Genomic DNA, 19,871 nt, shown 5'->3' on the forward strand with positions numbered 1-19,871 from the left:
ACTTACCCAAGTTGTCGTGGTATTCTCTAATTAAACATATGCATTTATCACAATGGTGACATCTTGATTCTCTCAAGGAAGAAACATTTAAGGCAGGTCCATTAATTATCACATCAGAGGAGTCACATCAGGAGGTATAACGTCACATCAGAGGAGTCCATTATCACAGACTGCTCTAAGCCGAATGGTCTAAGACCATCTGTGGATCCTGAAACGGGTGTCCATAATACTGCGTTCAATTAACACTGACATTCCCGAAAGATCATCCAAGTGAGGCCAAACTTGGCGCAATGTGTGCGTGGAGGCAAAAAGGTGGGAAGATGAAAAAGGTGAACATGTTCAAAAATCCTTGACGTACTCTACTTACTACGACTTATGATAGCGTATTTAGCGTTCTACTCGTGCATACCAAACTTACCCATACCGTATTCGACGTGCCCCAACGTTTTAGACACACTTTTTGTTACGTCGGCATACGCTGGCAAGATCGCCAAGGTGTGACCGCGATTTTGACCCTTCCATTTCTACGGCAGTTATGATTCGAATCGTTGTGCGTCAGCCTTTTAATAGGCTACGCCACGACATCGTCGGCGATGCGTGCAACGCGCTATGCCTGAGTTAGACTATCGTTGGGCATCGGTTGTGTAGGCCGACAACAGGTTCAGCATTCGTTGGTATAAGTTATCTATAACACAACGAAACGTTCTGTGTAGTTACCAATGCGTTATACAGAAGACCAAGTCGCTATGAATACGTCCGAATCTTTAAAAAAAAAACATCAAAAGTTCAACGTAAGCCAGCGTTTTACATACATTTTAACACGTTGCCATCGCTGGCTAAAACGTCAAGGTGTGACCGGGCCTTTAGATACAAGGTCACACAGTCCATGCTATTCTTACCACAATATAGTTATGGATTACCCCCTCTCCTCTTCCCCCCTCCCCCCCCCCAATTTCCACGTAACAATAATAAACCATGTCAGGACACCTACTTTCACAACCTCATCATTTTAAAACTTGACCCAGATGTTTCTTTTGTGGTCCTGGACAGATGAAAATCACATGTTGACAAATCTTGGTGACAAGGCAGCGAGTTCAGCATTTCGCATCCAAGCTCCCTTTTTAAACAAATCAGTTATTTTGATAGCCACCTGGTGATTATTTTATTGAACCGCAGGTGTGAATGTATGACGAATTCCACACCTCTGATACTGACACACATTGATGCCATCGTTGCCGCAAATTATATTGTCGAAGATGGATAATGCTTATCGGAATCACAATACATTACATCTGAGCATGTTCATCATGCATTATCGATTCATATCCATTTTAAACATTTTGTATCACTCGACCACACATACAGTATAATTGAGACGTAACACCGAACTATACAACTAATCTCTCATAAATTTCAGTTGATATGACATTTTCGTTCAGCAAAATTTTCATTACAAACCACTGCCTCGCAGCACATAACACATGAGTAAAAGTACCATCTTGAAAATACCCAGAATGCTTTGAGCAGATGGAACATCACTTCACATATGATTTGACAAGTGTTGCCATTATCATTCCACAAAAGTTTAGCAATTTATTATTACCTCTGCCATCGAAGAAAGATGGAGGTTATGTTTTCACCCATCTGTTTGTTGTCTGTTCTCTGTCTGTCTGTGAGCAGGATATCTCAAAAAGTGATGGACAGATTTGGACGAAATTTGGTGGACAGATTGGGTCCCCCTCCTTTGTAAGCAGCACAAAGATGTGGGTAGCATCATTGGCTGAGGACGCGGCTGTGACGCTGATATGCCCCTATTAGCAGTCCACTGGTACTTATTTTGCCGACCTCAGAAGGATGACAGGCTGAGTCAACCACACCTGGTGTTACTTCAACAGCCATCAGGGGATAAAACTCAGGACCCTAAGATCCCAAGCCAGCCACCCCCAACCACTAAGCCAACACCAGGCAGACAGATTGGGTGTGTGATAAAGATGAATTATTAGCTCACCTGGATTTTAGTCAGGTGAGCTTATGTGATCGAGCAGTGTCCGGAAGTGAGTGAGTCAGTCAGCCCCTAAACGCTTCAGTCATTTTCGCTTGAACCAAACATAATTTTGATGAAACTTGGCTACAAGCTTCATATCTGATGCCTAACGAAGGTGTATTTACCGCATCAAAATCTGCGCTTATTAAGGGGTTTATGGGTGGGGGGGGAGGAGGGGATTGAGCCCCAAAATAAGTATTTGTTCTCTTCTCTGAAACTATTCAGGGTGTAAGGGGGTTTGCGGGGGGGGGGGATTGAGTGACTGTTGCTCCTGATCCAGGTGAGCTTTAGGACAGGCAGTCCTATTTTTTCGATTTTGGTGAAGATCTGGATGTGGATAATGGAACTTTTAAGTGATTTATTACCATTGAGATATGGGGCAAAAAACGATATGAACATGATATTTCAAAACGTGGACAGATTATGTCAAAACTCTGTGGATGAGTTGGTTAGGTGACAAGAACAAGCTCGTCAGACTTTGGTTGAGGTCTGGATCCAGATCTTGCCTATCAGTGGGATACAAAACGTAAACTGTTCAGCTTGACGGAGGTATGCACTCTACCATGTGCCGTTCTAGTTCTTTCACGATCATGAAATACACAAATGCAAGTTAGCCTTGTTAAACACTCACACATCTTTTTTTTAATATGGCTTACCAGAGTTACCAAATGTATCTTGGCTTGCTCGCAATGAGCTCAAGGCTGTGACAACATGGCAAGCTTCAGTCTTCACCTCATCACTTTTTTTGGATCTTAGCAATGTCATCAACGTCATTTCTATATTCCATTTGTGGAACTTCTGGCAGATATTTACTGAGTGCAAAACAGAAGTGTCATGCTATAAAATGACAGGCATTATTCAGGAAGTAGCAATTAAATCTCAAAGATTGTGAATTATGCGATGAATTAAGATTTGACAAGGCCGTCGACACCACTTCCTTTTACTTGCATTGCAAACTCTTGCCACAGCCATCAAAATTTCAGAAATTAAACTGGATTGAGTGAGATTTCATGAAGACAGAATCACCATCACGTGTGGCGTAGGCAATAGCTCGCAGCACGAGGGTTTGTAGTTCAGCTTTGACTGAATTAATGTGGTAAAGCAGGGTTTCCAGACCATCAGACTCGTCCATCTCACGTACAACTTCAGGCTCCTCCATACAGCCGGCCAGCAGACACATAGCTGGAATGTGAAGATCGGTGAGCTCCTGCATGAGTACATCATACTCTGTTCAGCCAGAATCCTACATCTATCTATAATTCCAGGTGTGTGTGTGTGTGTGTGTGTGTGTGTGTGTGTGTGTGTGTGTGTGTGTGTGTGTGTGTGTGTGTGTGTGTGTGTGTGTGTGTGTGTGTGTGTGTGTGTGTGTGTGTGTGTGTGACCGCTGTTTCTCGACAACCACTGGTCCGATCTAATTGAAACTTGCCAGGTATATTGCTGGGGACCTGAGTATGTGCCTTTTCAAGGTTTGATATCAATCGGACAAGTGGTTCCAAGTTATGGCCATTTATTTACCAAACCAATGACAGGACATGTTGCTGCGTAGGCGTGGCCGATGGGGAAAGGGCACCATTTAGTTACCATTGACAGGACACGTTGCTGCGTAGGTGTGGCCGTTGGGTAAGAGATCCTCAGTTACCAATGACAGGACACATTGCTTGACATTTTGCACCCAGCGCGTTCCCCATTACGGATTACAATGTACGGACTTCCGGATAGTGATGACTAACTGTATTGTAATAATTTCTCGATTTCTTATGCGCATTTATAGATAAACACAATGCCCCAATCCAGTCTTCGTTTACGAGAGCGAAGGAACGGCCTGTGTGGTTGTTTGAAAGTTTTTTTTTTGCACGTACGGCCACACGAGAGCGAAGGAACGGCCTGTGTGGTTGTTGTTTCTGGCACGCGGTTTGAAAGTTTTTTTTTTGCACGTACGGCCATGCACGTACGGCCACGCACTAGTGTGCATAATCATAAAATTGCATACGTGGTTCTAATTATTTTATTATGTTTATGGAAATTGATGTTTTAACTTCTGGTGCGGACGAAAATTCAGATAACTCTGAGAGTCTGAGGAGTGTATAAAAAGACTGGACACAGCCTAGAACACTCACCCCTGGCTGGAACTTTGCGTCCATGGTCGGATTAGCATACCACTGTGAGATGATTGAAGCAGAAAGGGAACCGTGCTGGTGGCTGTCCAACATATGTTAATTGGCCGAGCGAACTGGTGTTACGCACTGCACCCTATTGTCTATCAGAGGCCAAACAATGCTGGGTCAATAACCCTCAGGCGTACTATGTTGCGATCAAAGCAGGATAGGACACTGAGTGTGCGCTGCCGCTTGCCACGTCACACAGGGCGAACCCCCCTTACCTGTGGCTAATATTGTAAACAGCCACTGTGGGTAATCCATGTTTTAGTGGGTTTTTTTTTTTTACCAGTTTTAGACGAATTTTGGGTGATTTTAGCACAGAATTCAACCTTCGTTGAGACAGCCGCCATTTGTATGTTTTGATTACGGGAATCACACGTGATTTCGTACAATCTTGTATATACTAACTTTAGTAGTTTTAAACTCATTTCTAGTAAAAAAAAAAATCGACCGAAATTACGCATGATTCCCATGATTCTCATCTCAAAATTTTATTTTAATTTTTTTGAAATTTTTTTTCCCGGAATGATTCGGCATGATTCGGCGCTACTCCGCGCTGCATGCTTCGTTGGGTCAGTGGTTGCCAGGTGAGTTTTGACACAATCAGTAGTAGTACCTGTAGTAGGACGAGTTTGTTTGGATGAGAGAGTTTGTTTGGATGAGTGAGTTTGATGGGTGACATTGGTTGGATGAGTGAAGTTGTTTTGTGAGATTGTTTGGATGAGTGAGTTTGACTGGCATGAGGTTGGTCTAATCCTGGTCCACAACCACCCCATCCCCCACAACCACCTACTAAAGGCACAACGACAATACCCCCCCGCCACACACACACACACACACACACACACACACACACACACACACACACACACACACACACACACACACACACACACACACACACACACACACACACACACACACACACACACACACACACACACACACACACACACACCATCACCACCATCCCTCACAATCACCACCTCCCCTGATGGTCGTTCATTCAGCCAATCTCACACGTCAAACTCATTCATCCAAAACATCTGAACAATCCAACTCACTCATCCAACCAACCTCACCCATCAATCTCACACATCCGCCTTAAAATTAACTTATTATTTCATATTGCTAAAAAAAAAACTTTTGAATAAAATATGTGGCTATTTCCTTTCTCCTGTGGCTAATCATTCTAAACCTGGATTAGCTACAGTGGCTAATTCCTTTTGAAAGCCAGAGCACACCCAGGGACAAGTCAAGACACTTTTCAGCTTGTATTGGGGAAAGTATTCACAATGGCAGGCAATACAAGCAAATACCTGTATATACAAGTATTTACAGAAAAGTATTTATAACATGTTTAACATTGCCATTACCTTGATGTGACATACCCATCCTCAGAATTATTTGTCAATCACTTAACACTTTAACTAATGGATCCAGACACCTGAAGAAGTGAAAGATCGGAGGAGGGGTAAGAAGAGGTTGAGGTGCGAAAGAAAAATTTGGGGTCTATTGCAGGCCCCAACACACCTGAGTTGACATCGCCCAATGGTCTTGTGTGATGATCCTTGGATTCACCTCTTCACGCTCCATTCTCCATTCTGATTGCGCTCCCTCAGAGCGTCAGGTGGTACAGATGACTGCGCACGATGGTATGTGAAATTTCATGATGGGAGAGCGGCTGATGGTGAGTTGAGGTAAGGTGAGGAGGCACAATATGGCCGGGCAATAAGATGAGGTGACCGGGTTCAAGCGCAATGCGTCTGGGCATGAGGTGAAAAGGTGCATGGGTGCGCGGAGACAAGAAAGATGCGAAACTTACTTGAAACGCATGGGCAACGAAGTTAAACGAGCGAGGTTAGGCAGAGCTAAAGGCACGGTCACACCCTGACGTTTTAGCCAGCGATGGCAACGTATTAGAATGTATGTAAAACGCTGGCTGACGTTGAACTTTTGATGTTTTTTTTTAAGATTCGGACGTATTCATAACGAGTTGGTCGTATGCATAACATATTAGTAATGGACACAGAACGTTTCGTTGTGTTATAGATAACTTATACCAACGAATGCTGAACCTGTTGTCGGCCTACACAACCGATGCCCAACGATAGTCTAACTTCGGCATAGCGCGTTGCACGCATCGCCGACGATGTCGTGACGTAGCCTATTAAAAGGCTGACGCACAACGATTCGAATCATAACTGCCGTAGAAATGGAAGTGTCAACATCGCGGTCACACCTTGGCGATCTTGCCAGCGTATGCCGACCTAAGAAAAATGTGTCTAAAACGTTGGGGCACGTCAAATACGGTATGAGTAAGTTTGGTATACGTGAGTACAACGCTAAAGTACGCTATCATACGTCGTAGTAAGTCGAGTACGTCAAGAAATTTTAAACATGTTCAAAATTTTACGACGTACTTGGCGTATGACACACGTTCCGCATGCGATGGGGATAAGTTTTACACACGATATGCGGACGCTTACACACGTCCACAAATGCTACTTATAAGCTACTCACAAGTCGAAACACGTCGCGGTAATGTCTTTTTTACGCGAAACTTATTTCTAACTTATGTTTGACGTGCTTTGAACCAATTCTGTACGTAGTCCCAACACACATCGACGTATGTAGACGTATTCCAATGACGTCTTCCGGTCGACAAAAAAAAAAAAAAAATGAATGTGTTTCTAGGTTACAACTGCCATATAAAGACGTGTTCCCAGCAGTTTTGGGAATTGGTATATAAAAATGGTGTTCATAAAAGGGAACCCAACAGTGTTTTCGAGTCCTTTTTGAGTCGATGTCCATGTCAGCAGTAACAGTATCAGTATCAGTATTACTATTAGTATTAGTAGTAGTTTGTTCATGTTGGCAGTAGTAGGTGAGTGTGAGGGGGAGGGTGTGGGTTATGATGGATCGTCCTTGCGTCCGCGTGTCCACGGGTCGGTTCATAGGCTGCCACTCAACGATTTAAATGGCTGCATCTCCACTATTGAAAGTCGACGCTTGCGCTCAACAATTGGATTTTTTTTACACTCAACGACTTTTAAACGGTACCACTCAGCTATTTTCATTGTTTACAATGAACGATTTAAATTGCTGTCACTCGCCTTTGTTTTTTGACGCTGGCGCTTGGAAATTTTAATCGTTTCTATTGAACGTGCTAAATCGCTCAAACTCCACGATTGAAAGTAGACGCTTGCGCTCAACAATTGGATTTTTTTTACACTCAACGACTTTTAAATGGTACCACTCAGCTAGTTTCATTGTTTACAATGAACGATTTAAATTGCTGTCACTCGCCTTTGTTTTTTGACGCTGAGGTTTTGAAATTTGAAGCGTTTCTTCTGAACGTGTTAAAACGCTCAAACTCGACTATTTTAAATAGACGCTGCCGATGGACAATTGGAATCATAGCCAAGCCAGACATCGAATTGTGAACATCCTCGTCATGCCGAAGAAAAGTTTGAAGAATGCTGCAAATAAGTGTCTGGCCGTGGCCGTGGCCGTGGACGCTGACGCAAGGACGATCCATTATACCGACGTCTTTCAGCCTATGAGTAACTTAAAAGTAACGTCTGTCAATGTGTGGCAACGATCGCGTAACGTGCCAACAACACGTTAATCATAGGTTAGAAATAAGTTTCGGGTACGCTAAACATTACCTCGGCGTGTCTCAACTTATGATTAACTTACAAGTAGCATGTGTTGACGTCTGTCAACGATCGCAGACCCTGCATACAACTTGTGGCCAGCGTAGCGGAACGTGTGAGTCATACGCCGGCATACGTCATGAAATTTCAAGCATGAAAAAATTTGAGGACAACCGAAAAGTACAACGTTTAAAGCCAGCGTACAACGACGTATGGCAGTGTTTTTCAGCGTGCTCTCAATGTTATCAAAACTTACCCATAACGTATTCAACGTGTGCCAGCGTTTTAGAAAAAAAATTCAAATATCGGCATACGTTGGCTAAAACGTCAAGGTGTGAACGGGCCTTAAGCAAGGTGAGGCAAAGCGAACAAAAGGCAAGAAAGAGAGACAGAAGCAGTTGTCAAAATGAGAGAGAAATAACAACGCCAACAGGAAGAGAATAAATTGAATGACACACACACACACACACACACACACACACACACACACACACACACACACACACACACACACACACACACCATTAATAAAACGAACATACACCCCACACTAGTAAAGCGAAAACACAGCGGTACAGTGACACAAACATACGGAGCATCCCACATAACACACTTCTGTGCTGTCAGATATTTATAGCCCCTTTCCTTCCCCTCTCACTGCCTGCTGCTCTGCCTGGTAACAGCTCGGCATTGGCTGACCCACAAAGCTTTCGGGAAAGGGGAGGTCTTACGTGCCTCTCACCTCGAGACGATTCATCGCTTTCTGACACGTGCGCACGAACTCTCACCCGGGCCTGTCGTGGCAAGTCCTTGTGTGGCGTGTGAGAAATGGCTTAATTCCCGAATGTAAAGTGGAAAGAACATGTACTTAACCTGACTAACAGTCACAATGCATATCTATCCACAAAAATACAGCCTATTCTTAAGAGCTAAACAGAATACTATGAGGCATAACTCGCTTTCCCCTTTGTGTTGGTGCTTCGTTCTTCCCGAGGGATTCACCACTGTCACAATATAAATGGCAGAATGTGAGATCATGAAGCATCAAAGAGAAAATTCCTTTTTTCACCTTATTTTTGAGGAGGTCTATCATCTTCATTGGACTCTGGAGTTCATGAAGAACTTTACGAGCTCTAGACTCTTGGGCAAGGCTGCCCAGAGCAGCCAATGCCAACTTCTGAATGATAGGGTACTCAGAAGTGAGAAGGCTTTGGAGAGAAGGCAGCCCATTTAGTTCCAGCAGTTTTCCACGGATTGGATAATCCTACAGAAAAGAAAGACAGCTTTACCTATCCTCATTTATCTGATGGAAATATCTTGAATACAATGTACTTGGATAGCATAGTATTCTTATGTACAGGCAGTCAATAGGGATCCAAAAAATCTCCAGTTTTCTTTCGAACTCCACTCCTCTGTTGCTCCCTTTCTCTATCTCCACTGCCGTATCATATCCGATTGAACAACTTCACTTTTCTTACATTACTGTAAAGTTTCACCTGCAATAGCAAAAAGATGCACTCAATGCAGTTTTTCTGTACATCAGGGTCTGCGCTGGCCAACAATCTCAATAGTGGTGCCACACCCTCCTGGTCACCAATAAGCACCTTGCCAGAGAACTCTCGTGCAAGGAATGCCAACGCCAGGCTAGCAAACTCATGGCAAGCCACCCCCTCTGCTCACATGAGGCGAGATACCTTTAGTTGGATGACTGCAGGGAAATGCTAAAATAAAAACAAAGAACATCAACAACAGCCAATCTATTTTGGTGGTATTTACCTTCTGGAGATAGCAGGGCAATTATCGCTGGAACAGCTTTCAATTTTCTAATTTCCTTGCGGATATTTGCTGAAACACATCGCATGTGAGTACCCAGAATGACATTTGGTGGAGCACATACCTCTATCAGGCTGAATAGTTTACATTTTGTATCCCACTGCTCAGCCAGATCTGCATCCGGGCCTGAACCAAAATCTAATCAGCTTGTTCTTCTCACCTACCCAACACGTCCACCTTGTTCTGTCATAACCCGCCCATAACTTTTTGAAATATCTTGCTATATATCGTATTTGCCCCATCACTCGATGGTGAAGAATCACTTAAAATTCTGGTATCTGGATCTGGCTCCTCACCAAAATCTAACCAATTCTTGTTACACACCCAACCTGTCCACCAAATTTCATCAGAACTGTCCATAACTTTTTAAGATATCCTGCTCACAAGCAAGACAGACAAATAAACAAATAAGAAAGATGTCGTGCAGTGCATGATACTTGCGAAATCCCGAAAACAAATTTGACCATAAAAGAATTGGTGGTTGATTTAGGTGACCTGATATGCAAATACTCTTCAAATTTCAAGTCGATCTGATGAAAATTGAAGATTTTGGAAGCTTCACCGAAGTTGTTGACCTTTGGCCTATTTTCACCTCAAAATAATGGGTGGTTAAATTCAGTGACATGATATGTAAACCACATTCAAATTTCAAGTAAATAAGATGAAAATTGACGATTTTGGAAGCTTCACCGAAGTTGTTGACCTTTGGCCTATTTTCACCTCAAAATAATGGGTGGTTAAATTCAGTGACATGATATGTAAACCACATTCAAATTTCAAGTAAATAAGATGAAAATTGACGATTTTGGAAATTCGGCCTACTTTTTGACCTCAAAATAATTGATGATTGAACTCATAGTGCAGTGGTTCAGGGGCCAAATTTTTGTCATACCTTGCACAACTTCAGAACAAGACAAAATAGGTATCATTTTGTTCCTTAGGATGTCTGCTTAAGGAAAAGTGATGTTGTACTCGTGAAATCTCCTGCTGACATGGCATATTAACCCCTTGCATCCGGAAACATTGAAAATATGGAAACAGAAGAAAATATAAGAAATTTATTTCCCACATAGGTTTTTATTCTTACTGAATGGAAGAAACACTCAAAACACTCACATATATGCTGTTCTGATGTACTTGAGCAACTGTTTTTGTGCTACGAACTATGTTAATCCTTTAACCCCCCCCCCCCCCATTCCAGCACTTTACCCTCAACACTTGAACACAGCTTTGATTTACTGCTCCAGCAGAGCCGATAATTTTGTCATAGCATGTTGTCAGGTACTTCACACAGGAATTGTATGTTCCAAATAATACATAATCTAGATTACAAGTGAATTTAACTCTTTATGTACCGTGAAATACGTTAAGCTTTATCAAGACAATATGAGATAGTCCATTTTTCAGGATCGGAAATCACTGTCAGGTTTGGGACAACCTCTCACTTTCTCTCCAGGGCTTTGCCTTTTACCACAATGGGATTAGTACATTATTCACGAACAGATCAACTTGCATAATTAATGGTCCAATATTCAGGATTAATATCCTTCAGTACAAAACAAGAAGAATGATTACCAGCACCCAAATCATCAGAAAAGGGATCTTAGGTATCTCCACCATCTGTTTCACCTTCCATCTCCTCTGGCTTCCTTTTGAATGGATTACTGCAGTCTGACCTACAGGAGCAGATCTGTATGCACTCCAGACCTGCTTGCAAGCATTGGCATTTCAGACCTTCACAGTTCTTGTCCGTACAATACAAATGTGTAACATCCCTTACTTCAGCAGGAGCAGATTCATTCATGCAGAAGACAGGTCGAAGTCCATATGCCATCCATGACCGACAGGACCCGCGATTTCTGGCCTAGCAATATGACTCTGACACCATATCATGGTCTGATATCGGGCACGAAGGGAGTGTTGCTTGTAGGCATCTTCCGTGGGAGGCAGTTGCGAGGCTGGTTTGTCTGTGGTAGTGGCAAGGTGATGACACAAATCATTCAATGATGCTTGTTTTTTTGCTTTCTTTCCATTCATTAGCAAGGCAAAGTCCATTGCAGATGATGTGAATGACTCTTCATCCTGGAGGTTCCCTAAACCTTGCAGTGCTTCGGCATTTTCCATGAGGACTGAATAGGCGGTCTTCTTTCCCATCCGGTACATGGAAGATGTACTGTCACAACCAGACAGTGCATGGACTGCGGGTAGGACGTTGCACACATCTTGACCAAGTGTTCGAGCTATTTCATGGACCGGGATGTAGCGTTCTCTTGAAATGTCTTTTCCAGAATGTCCACAATGCATGAAGACCTCACTAGACAACATCCCTCGACTCCAGTAGTAAAGTAACACCACTAAGACATCAGTGTCATCACATCTCAAGATGATTCTTGAGTGATGGGTTGACAAGTTCACTGCATGCAATAGAAGGCGAGTGTCCGCTTCCTCATGGGTACACTTCAGATCATGGATGTCTGACACACCGTCTTCATTTACCTCTCTCACTAGTTCACCCTCTTTGAATCCTCCAGCTAAAATGACTGATTTCCCCGCAGGCAACAACTCACTACCATTCGTGCAAACATAATCAGAGATGAATGCTGTAAGACCTGCCTTATTTGCTGCCGACTTCAGAAAGCATCGATAGTTGGGAACATTCCTGTTACCCTGTATCAGGATGGTACTCCCAGCTTCTGAGGTTCCACGACGCTCCCTCTCTGACGACTTGATGCTAAGCTCCTGGTCATATCTATCAAACACTATAGTCACTACATCAACATCCATATCTCTATTGTTCAAAATCCTGATGGGTCTCTTCAGTACAAGCTTTCCAACATCATCGAAGGTTTTGAAATGGTTGGCATTTAGACCCTGGATCATGGCCATGCCATCAATGAGGTAGGCATCTGTGTTTACAGATGCTGGTGGAAGAACTACAATCTCGGGCCCATTCTCTTCAAGTTTGTCAGCAAGATCTGACTTCTTCGTCTTCCTCATTTTGCCATCATCATGAAACATGGACGTGGGTATCCCTGCTAACTCATACTGCAGGACTTCACGCATGTCAATTTCACGGTATTTTGACACTGCAAGCAACCTCCGAAACAGCACCTCTGTGTCAATCAACAGCTTCCTATCTTTGTCATTCTTGAGACATACTTTCATTGAAGCGAAAGTTGCAAGCGGTGTTTTACGGATTGGCTCCCAGAAACCTGTAGACCTCTCTACCATTCTCTCTTTGACAAAATTCTCCATCATGGATTTCCCGTTTTTGGGACCTCCTGTCAACGACTTCTCTACTTTCTCAGTTGCGACTTGGCCAGTGGTAATGTTCACCAGTTTAGCTGGAACTGAATCAAGGTCGAACGGATTCTGGCATTGATCAGAAATATACCCCTTTATCCTGGAAACATCATTTTGGTCTTTGCTTTTTCAGGCTGCACAAAGTTCTTCATGGCCCTTCTTGGACTTTGTAGTCTGGTACATCGACTTGAGGCACTGGGAATACTCGCCAGTCACATATCTAGTGATGAGCCAACGCAGCAGTGCACCTTTCCTCAGGGTGAAATTGACCACACCACCTCTGCTTTTTGCTTCACGGTTGATACTCTGTTCCAAGGCTTGGTCAGTCGGGACGCAGTTGAAACTGTTTTCTGACCGTCTCACGACAAAACCACCGCTCATCAAGAAAGAGAACATATCCGGGACAGTCTCTTCCAAATCAAAAAATGGTCAAAATGGCTTCAAAATATTACGAATCAAAAGGAAATGGTCTAAAACAACACTTTTAAACATTGATAGAGCAAATCCGAACACAAGCGACAAACTTTTTATGAATTTTCTTGAATTTTTTGTTTTTCATGTATGCTGCAAGTAAGGGGTTAATACGCCATGTCAGCAGGATATTTCACGAGTACAGCATCATTTTTCTTTAAGCAGACATCCAAATGAACAAAATGATACCTATTTTGTCTTGTTCTAAAGTTGTGCAAGCTATCTCCATTTTTAGGGCCCTTTTTGGAACTCTGCCACTACACTGTCAGTGACCTGATGTGCAAATCCTGTTCAAACTGAAAATTGAGATGAAAATTTCAGATGAAAATGAAGGATTTTAGAAATTGCACCTAAGTTGTTGACCTTTTGACCTCAAAATTAATATGCTTCTTGCTTATGACCAACTCTCCCATTTGGTGAAGTTTTCTGAAGATTGGTTTAAAATTGCAACCTGTAGGCTATTGGCATACAGACAAACAGATAGACACAGAATCACACACCAGACCAACCAATATATAGGAATGCAAATCTTAGACTTTGCAAGGAACAAACAAGGGTGAAAATATAACGTCTGCCCACCTTCGGTGGCAGAGGTAACAAAGTGAAAAACCTAAAATAAGACCTTGCTAGCAGCATGGTATCATATTATACTGCTATGGGTTAGACAAGAGGACAAACTCATGGCAACTTTTAGCTAAAAGCTCAAGAGATGGTACCAGGAAGGAACTTCAATGCAGGAGGATGCCATTTGATCCATATAGCCTGCACAATCTTACCAATATGCATGCATCCCTCAATCTGCAATATTTATAGGTACCTATTCAATCCCAATTTAAACCTATCGACTGTTTCTGCTGCCACTACCTTAACTACTGTCCTTACCATTAACTACTGTCCGAGTGCAAGACCCCTGCCTTAATGTCATCCTCACCCACCTCTTTACTTTCAAGTTGTGGTTCCTCATCCTATATCACTGTCTGAAGATCTTGAGAGAACGATCCTTATTTACCAAAGAAAACAACTCCAATGCCTTTGTCTGTTCCCCCATGATCCTCTGTTATGTAACTCCTCCATGAACCTAGATTGCTGGATTTTTAAAAATGCAAAAAACGAAAAAGTGACACAAAGATTCAAAATCAGATTCAGAAATGAGTGGAACAGTTACCATTAGAAGATAGTTCACCCAAAGCCATGATAGCGTTGCGCCGTATAAATTGGTCTTCGTGCGACAACAACGAGACAAGCGGGTTTATAGCACCCAATGCAAGCAGCTGCTTTATATTCTCATCACCTGAAATAGACACACATGGAATTCCAAGCAAGGACAGTTATTTTCAAGTTTGACTAATTCTTTTCCAGGCAATTAATTTGTTGAAGGAAATCTGAGGTCGTCAGTGGTCTGACAAAGAAGATCAATGGCTGGCATTGACATAAACAAAAAAGGGTATTATTGTTATTGTACAAAAATTTCGCTGACAGTCGCATCGCTGATGGGTTTGATTATAATACAGCATGTATTTCACAAACATATTGCATGTCTATATGTGAGTGTCAATGAGGATGTAAAATGAAGCAAAACACACAAAAAAGGATATTTTAGAACACATAGTTGTTGTCGTGGCTGTGGTTGTTGTTGTTGTTTGTGTACTCCTTCAATGTACTTGAATATATTTTTCTATTGCTTTAAGTATTACTATATTTCGTTTTGTGCACCCCTCCCATATTCTTGTAAAGCGTTCCTGTTGTCGTAGAATAATAAATGCTACCGTTGGAGCAGCGACATGAAAGCTCGAGATCCCGCATCTTCTTCCTCAATCCTGAAACCAGGCTTTTAAAACAGGGAAGCTTGTGATTAAATTAGCGAATTTTTGTTACAAGTGAATCGATTATTATCTTTCCAACAGCACCATTTGTGTTATTGTACAACAGCAGAAACTCTTTAGAAAAATGAAAACAAAGACAAAAAAATCCATCGTTGTTTTCGTAATTTTGCTGGACGGTCTTCGTGTGTATTACTTAGATTACAGTAGATTACAGGAGTTAAAGGGTTAGCCCATATTTATTTCCAACTAAAATGGCTGCCAGTCTACCAGTCAGCCATCTTTGATCAGATCCCAAAATTAAGTTAGGTGCAAGTGTATGCCATTGTGTACTGTGCTTGTGCCACGTTTGAACAAAATCGGACCATGCATGTCTGAGAAATGGTTAGGGACACGTTTAAGTAACAAAATGGCCTCCAGTCGGCCATCTTGGACCTGATCTGGAAAAAAAAATGACACTTATAAGTAAGCCATCATGCATTATGTGTGTCAAGTTTGAACAACATTGGTAAATGCATGTCAGAGAAATGGTTGAGAACGTGTTCAACATTTTGGTTTTTTTAAAACTAAAATGACTATCAGTCGGCCATCTTGGATCTGATATCAGAAAAAAAATGGCGTGCATATATAAACCATCATTCTTTTTTGTGTGTGAAGTTTGAACAATATCGGTAAATGCTTGTCCGAGAAATGGTTGACGACGAGTTCAATACAGGGTTTTTCAACAACTAAAATGACCGCCAGTCTACCAGGCCTTCTTTGATCAAATCAAAGTAATGGAGGCCTTCTTTGATCAAATCGCAAATTAAACAGGTGAATATGTATAACATCATGTACTGTGCTTGTGCCAATTTTGAACACAATCGGACCATGCATGTCTGAGAAATGGTTGGGGACACATTTAAGTAACAAAATGGCCACTAGTCGGCCATCTTGGATCTGATCTCGAAAAAAATGACGTGTTTATGTAAGCCGTCATTCATCAAGTGTTTGCTAAGTTTGAACAACATTGGTAAATGCATTTCTGAGAAATGGTTGAGGACGTGTTCAACATTGGGGTTTTTTTACAATGAAAATGTCCACCAGTTGGCCATCTTTGATCACATTGTGAAACAAAATGATGTGCATATGTGCACTATCCTGTGTTGTCCTTGTGCCAAGTACGAATAAAATCGGTTTATACATTTCCGAGATGTGGTTACACACGCACGCACGGACACAGAAATCGAGACCAAACCCATAAGCCCCCGTTTCGGATTAAGTCCAACTCGAGCTCATAAAGCATGATGGACGGAGAAACTCGGCTCCTTTTATTAACAAAAAAAAAATTTTAGTTTTACTTATAAATTAACCACTGGTTGATTTTATACCTTGAACGTGGATTATATTCACGGATGTGTGATTGTAACGGTGCTGTGTATTCATTGAGTGAGTGCACAGGTCACACTGGTTCTTAGATTTACTGTAATCTAAGTTATACACCCTGGTGTGGCTCTGCATTGTTAAATGCTTTATTACATTAGAATCACGACAGAATAACAGGGATAAAACAGCACAATACACAAAAATAAAAAAGAATAAAGAAGATAAATAATAAGTTTTAAAAAAGAACATCTTGTTTATTTGAAAGTGAATCTTACATTTCTCTGCAAACTTGAAAATGGCTTCACATGCCTTCATCACAATGCTCACTTCTGTTGATTGCAGCATCAACACCAACGTTTGTGCATTCCTGCACTCAATGAAGACCGTGTCAAACTGCATGTCCACACATCGGGAAAAGCACGAGCTTCAACACTCCAAGCACAACATTTGGTGTCTGGGGCAGGAAATTAAGTTAATTAGCTAGTGACAACACAAATGGGTAGTGACGGAGCAGCTGAACAATAATCTGCATAGATGGCTCGGTTTTACTGTGAAATTGAAGATGCGAGACGAGGATGGATCAACCTGAGGATGCATAAACCAGCCCAGGAGCCAAATGAAGAAGCAAAACAGCAGTTGACTCATTTGGCATTTCATCTCAGGTTCACAATCTCGTGCAAAGTGTGTTGATTAGTTAATTCACTGCAATTGTTCTTGCATTTCACATAAAATTGCAGTGACCTCTTCTCAATATCCGTGTCGTCCTACAAGGTGAGATCGCTGGGAAAAAAAAAAAAACAGAAAAAGGCACAGAAGTTTGTTCCAACGGTAGGACAAATTGATTCGATTTTGATGAAGATCTGGATACGACAGTTTTTAAAAGTGATTCTTTACCTTTGATAGGGCCAAAAACGATACATCATAGGATATCTCAAAAAGTGATGGATGGATTCAGATGAAACTTGGTGGTCAGGTTGGGTGTGTGACACGGACGAATTGATTTGATTTTGGTGAAGATCCCGATCCAGTTCCAATAATTTTTAAAAATTTAACTAAGCGATTCTTCGCCAATGAGAGATGGGACCAAAAGCGATAATGGAGCATGATGTTTCAAAATATTGTGGACGGATTATGACAAAATTTGGTGGAAGAATTGTTTAAGTGACGAGAACAAGCCGATTAGATTTTGGTTAAGGTCTTGATGCAGATCCGACCGATAGTAGAATACAAAACATAAACTGTTCAGCATGGTGGAGGTATGCGCTCTACCGATTGTTGGCCTAATTAATGCATGAAATGGTGTCCCTCGAAAGGTAGTGGCAGCAGAAAGAAGGCCTCGATCGGTATAACTTGGAATAAGATGGGTACCTACAAGGATTGGAGTAAAGAGGTATCGGGACATTGACAGGACTTGCAAGTTGCTTGATATGCATGGGTGATTGTATACATCTGTGCTGATTGTGATGTCTGTAAGAGGGTCTTTACCTATAGTTGCCGAGCACTGCGCTGACTTCTTACCCCCAACCACATCGAAACCACCCCCAGTTCCTTATCTTGTGTGACACATTCCAACATTGCCCCTTGCAACATGTAATCTCTATTTTCAGTATTCATACCCGTCGCTAGCACCTTACATTTCTTTATGTTAATCTGCATCTGCATCTGCAAATATTTTGCCCAAACTATTTAAGTCGCGACATTCATGAATCTGATCAACCCTCTGCTATTTACTTAACTTCCAAACTAAGTGTAATATGCAAATTCAGAAAGATGACTCTCAACCTCACTGTCCAAATCATTGATCTAAATTATGAATCCTTATTAAACTTCATGGACCGGTGTTTGTGTTTGTTTGTGGGTTTGGTTGTCACGCTCCTCCTCCTACAGTTCTGGCCCAATTACATCTAGACTTGCTACAGAGAATCCGCATGACCCAACTAATGTTTTGGTGTGTTTTTATCTTTGCCAGTGGTCTTGGGGGGTGAGGGTTGGTGTGGACATAATTTCTCTATGTAAATGTGTATCGTGTAGCACCGCCTCCAGGTGGGGGAGGGTATTACACGTCTCCACCATTTACAGGACACGTTTTCCAGTGTCCCCACGTTTTCCAGTGTCCCCACGTTTTCCAGTGCAATGAGCTGTTTTGAATTGCATGCAGGAGGTATGTTTTAGCTTCATCCACAAAACCAGGGTTATTTCTTTTTCTATACAAAGCTGTCACTTGCCCATACACCACCCAAATAAAGGCATGCGTCACAATAACGTTTTGCATGCTTGGAACAAGATTGCCCATAGGGCGGGTACTCTGCTCCTAATAACAAACCATGAGATATCTCACTGCTCACATCCACTCAGCGAAACATCCTCCCACCCTTTGTTTCCTTTCCCGAAGCCAGTTTCCAATCCGATTAGCTACCTGACCAGCCACTCCACAAGCCCTCACCTCGGCTAACAACATCTGGTGTGGTTCCTCATCAAATGCCTTCTTGAAGTCTAAATAACCACATCCACTGCACTTCCCTCATCCACCGAATCAGAAACTGCTTTATAGAACTCTTAAAGATTTGTTAGACAGAAACTACATTTGGTAAACCCAGGCTGACTACCTTTAATTAGATTGTATTTGTTTAAATGGTTCCTCATCTGGTCCTTAATTCATATCTCCAACACCTTCCCCACAACTGAAGTCAAACTAACAGGTCTATAGTTTACCAATTCTTCTGTGGATCCTTTCTTAAATAATGGTGTTACATTTGCTCCTCTACAATCCTCCGGTACCTGTCCTGACTCCAGTGAACTCTTAAAGACATCGGCGAACAGTCCGTTTATCAGTGGTGTGTTCTGTTAGGAAGCAGCTTGCGAACGCTTTCCAAGCCAGTCGCTCCGTATTAACCGCTTTGCAAGCCGCTCGGCAAACGGAGCAAGCGATTAAGAGAGGTGCTTCGTGATATTATCAAAATTTCCCCCCAGAGTCGGATTCAAAACGACACTACAACCAATGAAATGTTCAGAGGCATACCCCTATGTATAATCTTACACTATCAAAAAGCCATTCATGAATGTGAGTCTGTAGAAAATGTTTACGTCTATTAATTACGTGCTGTCCAGACGTTCGTTGCACCATGATGACGTTTATTAATTACATACATTTTAAACCTTTAACGACTTGGACCATTTTTATTTTTTTGTATACCTTGTCGAGGCTCGTGTGAGAGCT

General features: G+C 42.0%; 1 protein-coding gene across 6 annotated transcripts in view; it reads right to left on the reverse strand.

Moving 5' to 3' along the window:
* ARMC3 (armadillo repeat containing 3) overlaps positions 1-19,871 on the reverse strand; it is a 69,939-nt gene that overhangs the window by 43,918 nt on the left and 6,150 nt on the right. For 3 of the 6 annotated variants that reach the window (XM_085879137.1, XM_085879131.1, XM_085879135.1), the window contains exons 2-9: positions 17,240-17,434; positions 16,930-17,047; positions 14,635-14,760; positions 9,639-9,707; positions 9,359-9,534; positions 8,932-9,126; positions 3,071-3,251; positions 2,701-2,856 (exon numbers count right to left, since the gene is read on the reverse strand). In XM_085879137.1, coding sequence (XP_085735263.1) covers positions 2,701-2,856; positions 3,071-3,251; positions 8,932-9,126; positions 9,359-9,534; positions 9,639-9,707; positions 14,635-14,760; positions 16,930-17,047; positions 17,240-17,311 — 1,093 coding nt within the window. In that variant the 5' untranslated portion in view covers positions 17,312-17,434. The remainder of the gene's footprint in view (positions 1-2,700; positions 2,857-3,070; positions 3,252-8,931; positions 9,127-9,358; positions 9,535-9,638; positions 9,708-14,634; positions 14,761-16,929; positions 17,048-17,239; positions 17,435-19,871) is intronic. The other 3 variants (XM_085879134.1, XM_085879132.1, XM_085879136.1) reach the window with 3 other exon arrangements.

Source organism: Eptatretus burgeri, chromosome 4 (genome assembly GCF_056783735.1).
Source record: "Eptatretus burgeri isolate ZD-2024b chromosome 4, Ebu_testis_v1, whole genome shotgun sequence".
In the NCBI taxonomy this organism is placed as follows: domain Eukaryota; kingdom Metazoa; phylum Chordata; class Myxini; order Myxiniformes; family Myxinidae; genus Eptatretus; species Eptatretus burgeri.